The 16,123-nt window shown below is 27.0% G+C and overlaps 1 protein-coding gene across 1 annotated transcript; it reads left to right on the plus strand.

Annotated features, from left to right (window-relative positions):
* Positions 1 to 5,049: 5,049 nt before the first annotated feature.
* On the plus strand, positions 5,050 to 14,928 carry LOC142332711 (uncharacterized). Its single transcript, XM_075379287.1, has 4 exons — positions 5,050 to 5,143; positions 7,699 to 7,800; positions 11,634 to 11,789; positions 14,725 to 14,928. The coding sequence occupies exons 1-4, from the start codon at positions 5,057 to 5,059 to the stop codon at positions 14,785 to 14,787; spliced, it is 408 nt and encodes a 135-aa protein (XP_075235402.1). The 5' UTR covers positions 5,050 to 5,056; the 3' UTR covers positions 14,788 to 14,928.
* Positions 14,929 to 16,123: the final 1,195 nt, after the last annotated feature.

Genomic DNA, 16,123 nt, shown 5'->3' on the forward strand with positions numbered 1-16,123 from the left:
TGAATTATTAAATATATTTTTTTTAAATTTATTCATTACTGCATGTTTGAAAGAATCAAGAAAGATTATTTAAAATGAGCTGAAGCAATTTTTTCATTGGTTCTCATGATTACAATAATTTTATCACAGTTTTTGCCTACATCATTATATTTTTATAATTGTTAATATCCGATAATAAAATCTTAATATCTGAGTGAAACAATATCAACAGTACTGCATTTCCTGATCAGTATGATGTTATTTTGGAGAAAATTCATTAAATATCATTGATAAATTTTAATTCCTTTCACAAATTGGTTTTATTACTTATTACACTGGTGAATACTGTAAAATTTTTATTAAGATTTAATTTATTTAGTAAATGATATGCGTGCCTCATATTCATACACAAATTAAAAAAAAATTGTAAGTCAAGTGTTTTATTAAATTGGTAAAATTTGGAATGACCGTTTCACATGTTATCGGTTATTCTATTCAGGCCATGACATCCAAATGGAATCATCATTATCTGGTGTTCTACCTGTATGAGGTTCCTTATGCCACCATTGTCTTTATTCATTTCCGTTGCAAGTTTTCTCCTTCAAATGAAACATCATTAACAAATTATACTAATGAGAATCTATTTATAATTTTACATTATCAGCATAATTGAAATAATAAAAAGGTTAAGATATTTTATATCTTACTTTATTCTATATTATTATGTGAAGCTTATCTATACATTAAAAATGTATATTTAATTCGTTCTGAACTGCTACTTTACTTCTTTCGTATCATGTTTTCTTTCATTAAATATATGCACACATTATTATAATAGTTTAATGTTTCTGTACTACCTCACTCCCATTTAATTATTTGGTATTGAATTTACTTCTCTATTATTATTAGATAAACATTGATAATTGTCACTTAAGCTTTAAATAGGGAAAAAACTGTTATATGCCAAATTTCCTGCCAAGTTTGAAATAGCATATAAAATGTATTGTTTTACAAATAAAAGCCACATTAACTTGGTGTTTTACATTAACTGTCCCAATGTTTATTATCATTGTGATACATGTGAAGCACCTGAAGTAGAAACAGGTACCACTGACAGTAATGTTTTTCATTTTACAGGCATTATTAGCAAAGGTTCCACTTATTATTCTTCTTTAGTACTGCCATTTTATAAAGTGTTTGATTACCTACAACCATTATTGTTAACGGTACAGCATATGCATATACAAACTGAGAAAAAGTTAATGTTTAATAAATTAAATATTTTTTTCTGTAGTACTTTATAAAAACAGTTAAATTTAATGAAAAATTTAAATGTAATATAAAATTAAAATCTAAATGCAACGACTTATGCATGTTTGCCTTATCAAAATGTTCTACTCTTTCAAATTAATGGTACAATTAAATTACTCTAAAATTGATCTAAATTGAATATCATTCTAAACTGGAATTTTTGTATTGAAAGTAAAAATTTTACCCATATTGATTTTCTTTCAAAATAAGGATTTCTTATTAAATCCGTAATGAGTTTGCATATTTTTGGATTCAGAAAATATGAATATTAAAATTAATTGTTTTTATAATTCCATTTTTTGATTTTGTTAAATTATCCTACAATATATAAATTATGCAACAAAATATTTATGATTCTTTTACATTTTTTCACGGTTCAATAGATAATCTTACAAGTTACAGTATATCAGGAAGAGGGAGATTTGTTGCAAAAGTATCTTATTCTTGAGTAACTCATTAAATTCTGAAAAAAATTTGTTTAATTATACATATAAATTTGTCAGTGCAAAATTGTTGATCTCTAATGTGTTCCTTACACTCTGGATAAAAATGTCATGATCTCCTGAGAGATTGTGGGTAAAAATGAGTGCCCAGGAGAGAGCCTAAAACTTTCTCCTGACAGGGTTGTTGCTTCATACTATACAGTTCCTCCAAGAGTAAATTGAACTTTCTTATCATCCACTTCTTTTCCCTATCCTTGATCATTTTTTTCTACTTTCAGTTCTACAGGCATTAGTTTGATCCTGTTTTTTTGAGAATGTTGTACAGCTAAGCATCAGTAGTAAATCCGATAGTAGAAGCTGGAGCTACCAGAATAAATTGGTTCCCTATTCAGTAGCTGTACCTTGTATGCAAACTTAGGCCTTCTAATTCCTCCAAAAATGTAGTCCAGATAAATATTTTTCATAATAAGTAATCTTAGAATTAAAAATTTAATAGAAGTATTGTTTTTCTCTTTATAGGTATATGATTACAGGGATGATAACATATTGGGGATTTATTTGTGTCATACCATTAGTTAATTTTATCATTTATCATCTAAATAATGATAATAAAATTGATATAAAGAAAGTAGTAATGCCATTTCCATCATTTATGTTAATTACAATTGATAATAATCAAATATCTTATACAATTAATTTTATAATTCAAGTAATAATATATGCTGTTTCATTAACAACAATCGCTACATGGTTTTTAGTACTATCATGTACATCGGTTTATATTTCTTCCGAGTTAAAATTATTAAGTCATATTATTGAAAATATGGATTTTAATGTTGAAAAATTAAACTTATCTGCTGAATATAAAACATTATTTATAAAAGAGAAGAATACATACGACATAAAATTAAATTTATTCTTAAAAAATATACATCAGTATCATTTAAAAATAATTCAGTGAGTAATTATTTATTTTTATCTATTTTATTTTTTTTCTTATGATTATTTTTTATTCCTAGAATCATAATTGACTGCTCTGCCAGACTGCACCTCTATAAAATACCAGATTTTTTCGAGAAGAGATGGTGAACTCTATCTCCTACTCTCGCATATCCTTGACAGTGACCCGATAACTATGGCCAAATTTTGTATTCTTAGCTTTCATAGTCTCAGTTGCCAAACATTTTGAATAGTGTTAGTTTTTTCTTATAGAACTCTCAAGATTGACATGCGAAAGCAATAGTAATACATTGTATAATTGGTTTACATTGATCCTGCTGCTAGCCACTATACTGCTCGACTGTTTAAAATAACTATTGTTGGAATGTTAAAATAAACCAAACCTGGAATCACAGCCGAAATGAAAATACATAAGAAACTGAAATCCTGAATGTTCTGCTACGATGGTATGAAAACAATGGTTTCATAATAAACAAAGCCCATAAAAATGTTCTTTTTTTAGTGATTACATATGAAAAAGGATCTATTAGTGGCACTGGTAAACTAAATTCAATAAAATTTTATAATGACAAAAACAATGCCATTGATATAATTGATGAAATGTCTACCTCTACGTCTTGAGAGCCTTTCTTTCTTGTATATTTTATGGCATTATAAATAGTATTATAATTAATTATATTAATATTTATTCATCAATTAGTTAAAAATAAGATGAAACCAATGCAAAGAACAGATTTTGCAAAGACAGCAATCCCCTGCTGACAAAAACACTTCAAGAGAGGCAAAACTGTCAACAACTATATGAGGTCAAAAACATCACATTGAAGAAATTCTTGGTATGACCAGTAAAAATAAAAAGAATATTCCTCAATCAATAGTAAAAAAATATTTGCACTTTTTGTCCAGCCAAAATAAGAAAGAAGACTTGTTTTGTCTGCACTAATATGCGGTGTGTTGAATGCTGCAAAAAAACCTAAATACTTTGAAAAACACTGTGTACTGTAACATTATTATGAATAAATGAAATTTTTTTAAAAATTATAGTAACTTTTTTTTGTCAGATCACTCATTATGAATAACATATAGGTGTTAACATATAGAATCATAGTTATGATTCTAGGCAAGCAAACTGCTCATTTATCCTTTTAACTTCAAAAAGAAAAAGCAGCCTACAGAGAAAATCTTAAGTACAGAATGAAAATCTTATAGTTAATTTGACTTGAAAGGATAGAAACAAGGTAGAGATTTAAATATTCCAAAATGACCATGAGCATTAAAATACTTGTAAATGTGGTAGATACATGAAAAAATAGAAAAGAAAAGTTAAAAGAAGGTACAGAATACAGTTTGATATCCTTTTCTGAAGTGTAAGGAAGACTGGTTGAATATTTCAAGTTTTATGGGAATAACGATAACGGGTAGGATTAGAATAAGAATTTGAAGATAGAAACTAGGTTTATAAAATTTATTACAATTTAGAATAGAAAGTTTGAAGTTTAGAATGATTTGGATGCAAAAAAAATGATGAAAGAGGAGTGTAAAAAAATACTGTAAAAATGAAAAAAAAAACGAGATATACAGATCAGCCCAAAAAACAATAGATAAGGAATTAAGATTTGAATGAACACATTGAAAACATACAAATTATGATGCAGAAAAAATATAATCAAATCCATCTAAATTAATCACCTAAAACTCAAAGTTTGATAGTAGACGTAAGAAGAAAAATAACCTGATAACAGAAATAGTCTAATTCCCAATGACAATTCTTTCTCAACTCAAACTGACCATTCCTACAGATGTGTTAATCATTTAACCACAGCTCTTCTAATATGATAATTAAAAAAAATCTTTTAACATGAAAGCTGAATGATTAAATTGTTTGAAACAATACGATGGCCAAGAAGAGATTTTTTTTTTTAAATTTATCCATGTTATCATTTATTAATAGCTAATGACCAACCCGTGTTTTCCACTTAACATTTAAAAAAAAGAATTAATAATATTTTAACATAATAATAAAAAATAGCAACATGTACTATTCCAGTTTAATAAGTTAATTTTTCATTTTGAATATCATTTTATTTCTATATTTTTCTATTGCTATAAAACCATTTGAGAAAAAATGTAATTATGTATATTAAATTTCACAGGAAATTAAATCTTATCCTTATGGGATAAAATAGACACAAATTAATAATGTATAAATAAAGAGTGCTTTGCTGTGATTTTTAATAACAAATGTCAAAAAATGTAACATTATTTTCTTTCTTTGAATTGTAATTTATAAATTTATTTAATTGTACTTTTTGTATCACGTGTAAAAATCTTTTAAAAAAATTTGTTGCAGAAAAACAAAAGAGATGAATAAGGCTTTGAACTTTTCAGAATTAGTTTTCAATCAGTTAATGTGCTTTCATTTTAGTTTGATCCTATACTGCATGTTTCAGGTAAAAATCAACATTATATTGTTAATTTAAGAATTTATAACAAAAAAAACCATGAATTGGTATTGGTATAATCATATCAAATTGCTAATATATCTGGTCAAACCTGTACTAGCTAGTTTATAGTTATTATTTTGTATTAGTCTAACTCTTGTATCAGTACTTTGTTCAAATACTTTCAGTTAGTATTACATTGCTTAGAATATCTATGATGAAGCAGAAAAGGTCTGCTGGTAACAAATAATTACCAATATGAATCCAACAGGACATTTGCAAAGTTGTGCTGATCCTCATGTTAAAATGGTGGTAGCATTGTCACATTCACATTTAACCTGTAAGTTTCAGGGTTTGAATTCTGTCAGACTTGATATTTATTCACGTATTATAAAATCACTTTCTCATCTTCACGATAAAAAACCCAGCAAAGGGTTACAAAAAACTTTCTGGTTTTGCTCTTAAAAGCATTTTATCTCAAATTCTCTTAGGGTTTTTAAATATTAATGACTTAATTGTACAATATTTAGAGTACAGTTGTGAAAAAGGCAAGATGTTTAGTAAAAAGATTTGGGTCCCAGTTGACTCCCTTGACTGAATGACATATTTATCACCAAAATTATACTGTATTAGAGTATATTTGCTATAAAAAAATCAAATATTTAATGTAATTCTGAATCCCATTTAACTTCTTGCTCGACAGTTACCTCATGTAACATTTTTAATAACAGCCAACAACTTGAAATACAGATAAAGTATCAGAGATTATAGAAAATCCAAAAAAAATTTAAAATGTCTAAATTGGGACAATGGGATTCTTTTTTTTTAAATAAAATTTCCTATGTTATCTACATTAATATTAAATATATTTGAATTTTTAGTCTTCAAAATTAAATTAAACAAAAAATTATATATTAAATACAATCCATTCAATTGAGTTCTTTTTAGAGTTTAAAAGCTTATCGGAGTTATTATTTACTTTAATAATTTGGTCCAACATGGTGCAATGTTACATAAAAGATTATAGTTATGAAAAAAATATGGGTGCCATGATGCCCCCACTTTTCTGATGGGATTGAAAAATAAGCCAAAGCAGGGATATATATATATATGTATACATATGTATTATTTTACATTTATAAGACTATACATAAGAACGGTGTTCATAATCAACACCCAGTAAAAACTAATCAAGATAAATTGATGAAAATTTGTATACATGTTCTTCTTACAGTGTAAGAGCACATTAAGAAAGGATTTTTTGGTTTACAAGTTTAAAGCATTAAAGTGGAACAACAATGAATTTACTACTTTTTTTATTTCTTAGTAACAAATAAAGATGACAACTTTAGTTTTGGTGTGTGTAAAATTCATGTGAATATCTAAAAGCCAATTTCTAGATTTTTTGAAATTCAACCTTGAAAAGCATGAGAAAAATAAAAAAATTTGAATGATTGAAAATTTCTCCCACTTCCAATTATACCAAACGCAGATTTAGTAGATTTAGGCTTGAAAATATTTTTTGGATAAATATTAAAATACCATTTTCGGTATTGTTTGATTGAATTCAAATTTTTTAGGGGTGCAATGGTGTATGACATGGTGGCTCAACCAACACAGTCATTGTCACTATTACTGCATGTGCAACAAGACTGACTGCAACTCCTTCCAGTTATTTGATTAAAATAAAAAAAAAATTGACCACGACATGAAACACAAGTAACCATATAGCATGGGGTGACCAAGAAGTAATAGTTACTTGGTCAATGGCATCCTTATCCTGAATGGTACAGAACAAGGATGCTAGTTCAGAACAAGTACTAGCACTATAGTACTATATATATCCTTTTAAAGTTATTTTTAAAGCATTTATTTTGAGCCAGTTCAGAGAGATTAATCAAAATACTGGCTAACACACATGCACATACATTTTTATGAAAATTTCTATAACTTTTTTTTTTTTAAATAAATTGTTTTAATGAGTAAAATATTTTTTTCCTCAAATTAATCATGTTATTTTGAACATTAGTTTTTAAGTGTAACATTTGATTAATGATTAATAAATAAAAATGTTCCAAAGATAGCTTACTAAGTATTTGTATGAGTTTTCACAGCAATGAAAATTCCTATATCTAATATACTAGCACAATCCACTATACAAAGTCTAATAATAAACTATATTATACATTACAGATTTTATTTGATTCTCTACCTTTTCAGAACACTTCAGCAATTAACCAAAAATAAAAACATATGAACAAAATAATGTAAGTATTGAAAATACAAATACAGGGTAAACAGGATTCGCTTTCAGTCATGTGAAAAAAAAAATCTAAACATTGTCAGAACTTTGTTTTTGACAAAGAATCCTTATTTTCCTGTTTCTTCTTAATCCTTTTTTTGTAGTTATACAAAATAAAAGGCAAATTTTTTGTATAAACTGAAAATATAAATTAACTACCTGTACTTGTTATTCAGTAATAAAAATTGTTATTACTTAATTATTACAATAGTAATAATTTTGAAATTATCATGTTACATATTATCATTTTTTTTTCTTTCAGAATAATGAATTTTCTGGAAAAGGGAAGTACATTGTAGCATACTGTGCTAGTTTAAATTGTTATGGCATGACTTGTGTTATGGGACAATTTTTATTCAACAAGGTAAGAATAAATTTTACAGATATAACAGCTGTAAATATAAAATTTAGTTATTTTCGCAATTCCGGGCTATACATTTCTAAAGAAAAATCTTTGATCTATAAATTTTCAATAAATTATGTTACAGGTAGTACTGTTGATTAATAATGGAACTTATTTTGAATTATAATTTGATTATTTGAGTTACAAGTGAAAGACAGGTAAGGTAATGTTTAGTTTATTGTTGTTATAAGCTGTACATTAAACTATGTTACCAAAAGAAAAAGTGGCTCTGATTTTTAGGAAATTACAAGCTTAATTCCTCCAAAATCTCTCTAAAATATGTTGGGTTAATACTAAATATATTTAAGTAAGGGAAAGTCTTTAAGGTTGATCTCTTTTACTGATACATACAGGATGAACTATGAACTTACCTTGTGAATGAAATAATAGGGCTGACTTAAAAAAATTTATTGATCTTGTCCACAGTTTAAAAAATAATAAATTACTTTTATAAAAAGAATTATTTTGAATTTAAAAGGTGGGCACTACCATGCTGTTCGTTCAAGTACTTTCTTTTGATTAACAAGAAAGAAACAAAAAACTTGAGATAATAATTAAAGCAATATTAATAATTTTATATTTCAAAGAATGGCAACAGGATTTTGTGATAAACTTCTTAAGGATGCATTTTAAAAAAAGCTTTTCAGAATCACAATCAAAACAATTAGAACTTGAAACCACTAACAGAGAGGAAGTATTTTTCAGAAGTTTTCTTTTGAAATAATAAAAAAAAAACGTAAGAATATTGCAGAACATTCAGCTATAGAAAAAAAAAGTGTGCCTTCTGATTAGTTATACTAATTGACGATTTAGTTTGATTGACAAGTAGTTTGATTTTTCCATCAAACTACTTGATGGAAAAACTTTGATTTATATATCACACTAAACTTTCTTCTTTTCTGTTTTACTCTTCTAACTTATTTTTTGTAAGTGAAATTTGTAGTAAGTGCTAAGAATCTTGGGTGTTGGTTAAGAAACTGTATTGTCACTTCACAGTGCTACTCAGCAGACAAGTATTTATTGTACTCAATCATGATGAAGAATTTCAGGTACAGCAAACTGCTAGATATTTGTACTTAAGCTTAAGTACAAAATGTGTACTCCATTTTACATTTAAGTGAAGCAACTATACTCAGTTTAACTATTTACCAAGATTATCAGCAGCTTAATGAACATTCTTATTCATTCACTGTTCTTTTTTCATCTGTTAGTTGTAATTATGAAAATATTAATTTATCATAATATTCTTACAAAAACACAAGGTTCTAATAAATCTATTCATTTGCTGATCTCCATGAGTGGTAATGTCTCGACTTTTCATTTGGGTATTCTGGGTTTGAATCATGGTAAGGCATAGCATTTTTCATACGCTAAAAAATTCTATTTTCATATTCCCATGTAGAAAGTGTCAGTGGTGAATTAATTTATCAAGTAAAATAAAAGAAATTAGTACATAGTAATACATTTTATAATTAATGATGGGAAGGGATATGGTATTCCCCAGATAAAAAAAGGAACTTCCCCAGCATTTGTCTGGATGGATAAAGAGAAACCGTGATAAAACTTTGACCATAGTAGCATAAAAGAATATACAATTAGCATAAGATAAAAACAGATATGATTAAAATACATATTAAGTATGTAAAATACGGTCACATAAAATAATCTGGTAAATACATGAAGATACAAAATATAAAATATAACCACTAAGTAATTCACAATTAAGTAGGCATTAATTAGATTTGTGTACATAATTTATGTAAAAGTTGAATTGGATACAGGAGTTTCAGAGCTTTTTAAAAATGATATAAGTAGTTTAATTTTTAAAAATAATCATAGAACTGGTTTTGTAGAATAAAATCTTTTAACTGTATTTTAAATAAATTTGGAAGAAAAGTTTTTAAATAGTTTCATAATTTCTTAAAAATAGCAACAGAAGCATAATAAAGCTCTTTCTTGTAGGGAAATGTATTCTGTAGAGTTACATTAAACATTTCTGTTGACTGTTTGGCGGGTAAATCCGGATGTTACCACACAAGTGTTTGCCGTTTGGATTTGGGCTCGAAATGGTGTATCCACATTTCATCAAAGGTTATTTTATGATCTAGAAAGTGATTACCTTCTGCTTCAAACTATTCTTTGAGCTCAACACAAATGCAAATCAAGATGTCTTTATGGGCTTGAGTCAGCCGTCTTGGAACCCATCTCAAACACGTTTTGCAATAATTCAGCACATCATGAATGAGTGAATGTGTGGATCCAACACTAACATTACACAAACTAGCAATTTGTGCAATTTTGCATTGCAATAGTAGATACTTCAACTGGTCTTCCAGAGTGATGGAAATCAGTCATACTTGTTTTGCCCGAATTAAATTGTTCCACCCACTTATACACATTATTGCGGTTTAAATACTCTCAACCATACTGTTTCAACATTCATGAGTAAATTTTCGCCGGTTTCACACCTTCTGATAGCAAAAATCTTATCACTGAGTGTTGCTCTTCCAGCATACATGTTTCAAGCAGAGCTGACATTCTGAAATCAACAAAAAAAGATATGTTAAGATTAATTATGATCGCACAGTTGATTAAATATGTTCCCAAGGTTGCCAACTTGACCCTCAAAAAGTTTCATTGTCATTGAATGAACTGTTTTTTCTCTACATAAATTTGTCTCTTTAATTATTGAATGTCCCTTGTAATTCTTTCAGTCAACTGATTCAATAAACCTATCAAGATATCTCAAAGCAAGTTCTGTGGAGAGTTGATTACTCTTAAAATACATTTTCCCATATATTTCTAGATGTATTATATTGAAGTACCATTTCGGATATCAGCTGGCGATTTTGGGAATATTTTCACCATGTAAATATTCTCACTTAGACCATCCTCTCTGTCATGTATTTTGAAGTAGAATGAATCTGAAACTAATTCCACTGGAAAATGGCATAACAGAGGGTAAAAGGATAATAAAGAACATTTCACTTCAACGGGTCATTAAATATATTTTAATGGAGTCTATCAAAATATGATTCTTTCTGCTTATAAAACTAAGATTACATTTCATTAAAATTCACAAATTCTTCTACCACCATCTGAATGATGAAATGTAAATCTTTATTACTGTTGTGAAAAGATTTAGCATAGTCATGGTTTATATTTTGTGAATTCTCCTCCAGATTTTACAAATTTTGCAGGCTTTCTTACTCTCAAACCTACATAATGTGATCCTCTACCTATAATTTATGATTATCCATTTTGGTTGCATCATTAATAAGTTGGCAATACATGAATGTTGGATGATTATTGCAAATACTTCTTAATACCAGATCAATCAATTATAGAAAAACAGGTTATCTATTCTCATTATTACATCTACGTAATCTAAAAATGCCTGATTATTGACTTAAATTATATTTTGCTACCTTTATCTTATGCTGTAAATAGCATAAGTTCCTGATGATTCAGTTTATATCATGTTATCGATTATAAATAAATTATTAACTATAAAATCTGATTTTTATAAAGAAAATATATTTGATATTTATATTGCAATTAAGATAATAAATTACAATAAGGAGATATGTTGAAAAATTTTTTTTTTGAAATAATGCAACCTGATGTGAATGAGATATAAATTAAACTGTAAATTTATACAATTAAACTCAGATTTGAATTTTATTGTATTAATGTTAAGATCATCTGTTTTTAACTTCAATTAATTACATATCATTAGAAAAGAATTAAAATTATTTTAATTATGACTTTTTGAACCTGAAATTGTATGGTAGAGTGAAGATTTATGGAAAGCAGTTTGTTCATGTTCATGGGAGAATAAACCATTATGGTTCAAACACGGTATAAGAATGCTATTAATTGGCACACGAAAGCCATTGAAATTAGAACCAGCTGGCTTATATATAATGGATTTAGGATTTTTATTAAAGGTAATTTTTTTTTAATATAATTTAGTTTATTTTATTAAATCATTTTCATTAAAATTTTAGTAAGAAATATTAAAATATATATTAATGCAAAGTTCAATACTAGGTTCAGGGTTTGTCAAATGACTTACGTGTTGTAATCAGTGGTTACAAACAGCCAAATAGTACTTAGTCAGAATGATGCAACTCTGATATAATCCAGTACTAATGTAAATTTAAAATGGTAGGTAATTTTATTCCGATATATGCGCAGGCAGTGTATTATTTAATGTCATGATAAGTGTCATCATTATTGTAGTTCTTAATTTTTTTTATGTTATGGTTTAATATAACATATCTTTAAATGAACTCTTATATTTATTTCATTATTTGCAAAATAAAAGTTCAGATAGTACATCATGGATCGATAATTGGTCATATAATAACCAATTCTGATTTAGAAAGTTCTGAGTTCTAATCTTGCTCAGGCTTAGCATTATTCATATGCTACAAATATTTCATATATTTCCATACTTGCATACTAACATATATTTCATATATTTCCATACTAACAGAAAATAGATCTTTTATTCTAATCAGTACATACATTATATACATCAAGTCAGAAATGGGTAGATATGATATACTTCATGAATTAAAAAAAAAAAAACTGCTCTAGCATTTACATGGTTGGATAAAAGAAAATCATGGTAAAATCTTGATCAGAATAGCATCGCAGAATACAATATTATTCTTTATCTTATAATGAAATTCTTTTTTCTTCATGTTATTTTCATGAAGATAGTAATTACAAAATTAACTATAAAATAATTCATAGTTCATTAGACATCACTGAAAATTATTCAATCACATGTTTATATAAACGAGGGCTATCTAGAAAATAAATTAAGTTTTGAAATAAAAAATCAACCAAATAAAAAAAACAAATTTTATGATATACATTTGAATGGGACAATCTTAAACTACTTTTCTACATAGTCACCATTTAAATTGAGACACTTATCATAACGATGCACAAACTTTTCAATTCTGTCTGCAGAAATCTGCTGCCTTAGATTTTTTCCACCCATCTTGCACAAAACTTGTGACAACCACGCTTTCCGATAAAATTTCATGCAGTAAACTTTGTGAAATTTGGGGGAAATGAAGCGAGAGTTCAACCACTGCAGTCCTCATCATGAACACTGGTGTGGCCATTTTTAAACTGAATGCACTGCCTCACTCAACCTTCACTCGCTATTCCATCTCCATACAACTCACAAATTTGTCAATGAATTTTAATTTGTTTGAGGTTTTTTGCCAGTAAAAACCTAATCACTGCACCTCACAACTCCTGGGATTTCCTATTGAAGCACACATTTCAATAATTAACAATAAACAAAGTAGAAAAATCACAATCCACACACGACAGCTTGATGCGTACTGAGTGTAGAAACATTCTGACACCAAGATGGTGGCTCTATCCCAACCCACCTCTCCATGCTAGCCACAAACAAGTTACTTTCTGGACCGCCCTCATACATTGAATGGGATACAGAAAATTCAAGAGTTTAAAAAAAATGTTTGATTAGTTTATTTTAAAATTCATTGACAGATTAATATTTTCTGTAAAATAAAATCTTTTAATTAGATTTGTGATAAGATTTTTTAAAATTGTATGGTATTTTATTAAAAAATAAATAACGTATACACATTAATAAGAACATTAAAGCATTGTATTAATTTACAAAAAAAATGGTTCTTTTATCTCGTTTGGCAGAGATGGTGTATTGATCTTTTTTAAAAATAATAAACTTTTCTGTTTATAAAAGATTGCTCTTTCATTACCACAAAAAGCAGGATAAAATTTTTAATTTTCTAAATATTAGTCTACATAATTTATATTTATGGTGCCAAACATTGATCAGACAGCCTTTTTTTTAATCTTAAAGGATTTCTTCTAACTTTGAGGGAGCGTCAAGTGATGACATTATACTTTAGATAGGACTGTAAATAAGCCTAATAAATATTTTAATAATGCTGTTAATATTAGAATAAAACAAAGTAGTATTTGATTTTGTCACAAATGAAATCAATTTCATCATTCCAAGAGAATTTGTCACCTAATAAAACAACCACATATATTGATTAATAGGAAATAGAAATATTATTCTTATCAATAATGAAAATTCTCTTCATGCAATCTGCAATGTAACATCTGACTGAGAATCAAAATGCAACTGTTTTATCCAAATTTAAAGTTAATTAATTACAATCTATCCAAAGAATAATTTTAACTCCTAGAATTTTCAATTCTTTTTGAATAACTGTCTTCAAATATAAATAAAATTGTATCATTTATGATGACTGTAATAATGATTAGTTCAAGATTTTGAGGAAGATCATTAATATATAATACAAAGAGCGACCGAGGATGCTTCCCTTTACGCTAAGACATCTTGAAGTGACAATGCACTTGTGTTTTCTTATCAAAAGATATATCAAAATTTCACTACCTGTTTACAATTACTAAGGTATAATTTTAACCAAATTTCTCTAATAAGATAACTACTAAATTTTCAGCAATAAAAAATACAGAATTAAATTGAATACTGTACTGAGATGGCAAAAAATTGAAAAATTATAATCTTTTTGCTAACTACAGAATTTAAAATATTTTCTAACAACTGGGAAATGGTAGTTTTTTCCTAATCATGTTGAAAGTTTGTTTGACAATATGTGATGAATTAATCAGCTAAACAATACCTTCTTATGTAATTATAAGTTGTAAGCAAATAGAATTTTTAAAAACTTTAAGAGGTGTTATGTCAAAAAAAAATTGTGAAGGTCTGTAAAATATATTACATGAATATAAGCTCAATGAATTTCATTTATACATTAATTACAATCAAGGTAGGGTTTTTAATTAATTTATTTAATAATTTTAACTTTATTTCAGGTATTACAGGTGTCATATTCATATTGTAACTTGATGTTACAAGTTCGGAATAATAAAATTTAAAGAAGAAACTTAAATATTAGCGAATAAAGATTTTAATAATCACAATAGTTAAATGGATAACTCATTTTTAAGGTTGTAAAAGCATTTGACAAACCAGAAATGAAAAATTTAAATAAAGTCTGAAATTCTCTAATAAGAAATTATTTGTTTATGGGCTTTCTCTAAAATGTGTATATTTATATTCTATTCATTAATATGTATAAAAACTTAAAATTATGTAAAATAGAAATTAGAAATAGTAAATAAATAAATTAGAAAAGATTTATTTTGTTAGTGTAAATTCCAAGTTCAGTTAAGTATTGAGAGCATGTAATTCCCATCCTACCAATAGCATTTAAAAGTTACTCTTGTCTGAATTTAAAACTGCGATGATTTATATCAAGCAAGACGTGATGCACTCATTAAAAAAATATGGTATAGTGATTTTAAAAACAACAAGCTTCTCTTCATAGGTATATCTGGATAAATGAGAAGTGAAGTGGTAATTTCTTCATGCAAATCAGAAAGCCAGTTTCCTGAAATTCCGGCTATATTCCGATCTGATGAGGAAACAGTATTTCATTGATCCCTTGAATCTCTCTCGAATCCTTGAAAATGTAAAATCCTTTCTGGAATACATTGTTATCAATTTAAATATCCTTGGATAGGTGCCCTTATCATCTTTTCACAGTAAATCAAGACAGACATTTCTATGAAACTAATATTAATAATATGTATTTGGAATTACAACATTTTTGAATTTTGAAAAATGTATCTTAATAAAATCTATAGATGTGAAGAACTAATATTATAAATCAAATTAAAAATGAAGAGATTTTTAATTTCTCAAATTTATATTTTTCATATTTGTTAAAGGATTGCTCTTTACTGAATACTGATGTTGACAATTATTTAAAAGTTTTTTTTTATATGAAGTTCTACTGGTAGTCCTATTTTAAGTTTATTTTGCGTAACTCAGTTGGTGCGAAGATATTAAAATTTTTTTTAATCAGAAAATAAGAGTAAGAAGTTATACATATTCCTTCACTTCAGAGAATATAAGCTCACCTTAAAGTAGTATTTTGTTTGATTGTCTCCAATCCCTACCACATCACTGGACATATTCTGAGATCTTGCCCAATAACTTTACGTATTTCATTTTTATCTATGCATTTGCACATCTAATTTTACCCTTATAATCAGCAAAACAGATTGTTCTCTTTTGAACTCATTTTATATTAAATTGCAATGTAGACAAATCAGAAAAAATGTAGAATTTAAATTCTCTGATACATAAGTACAGTATATTAAAAAAACTGAACGTTCACCATACAATATACAGTATAACACTGTTATG

Source organism: Lycorma delicatula, chromosome 12 (assembly GCF_047948215.1).
Source record: "Lycorma delicatula isolate Av1 chromosome 12, ASM4794821v1, whole genome shotgun sequence".
In the NCBI taxonomy this organism is placed as follows: domain Eukaryota; kingdom Metazoa; phylum Arthropoda; class Insecta; order Hemiptera; family Fulgoridae; genus Lycorma; species Lycorma delicatula.

Excerpts from the sequence above, each read along its gene's own strand:
- LOC142332711 (XM_075379287.1), top strand. The coding sequence starts at position 5,057 with ATGAATAAGGCTTTGAACTTTTCAGAATTAGTTTTCAATCAGTTAATG. Across the intron at positions 5,144-7,698 it reads TCCTATACTGCATGTTTCAG|AATAATGAATTTTCTGGAAA; the intron begins GTAAAAATCAAC and ends TTTTTCTTTCAG. Across the intron at positions 11,790-14,724 it reads ATTTAGGATTTTTATTAAAG|GTATTACAGGTGTCATATTC; the intron begins GTAATTTTTTTT and ends ACTTTATTTCAG.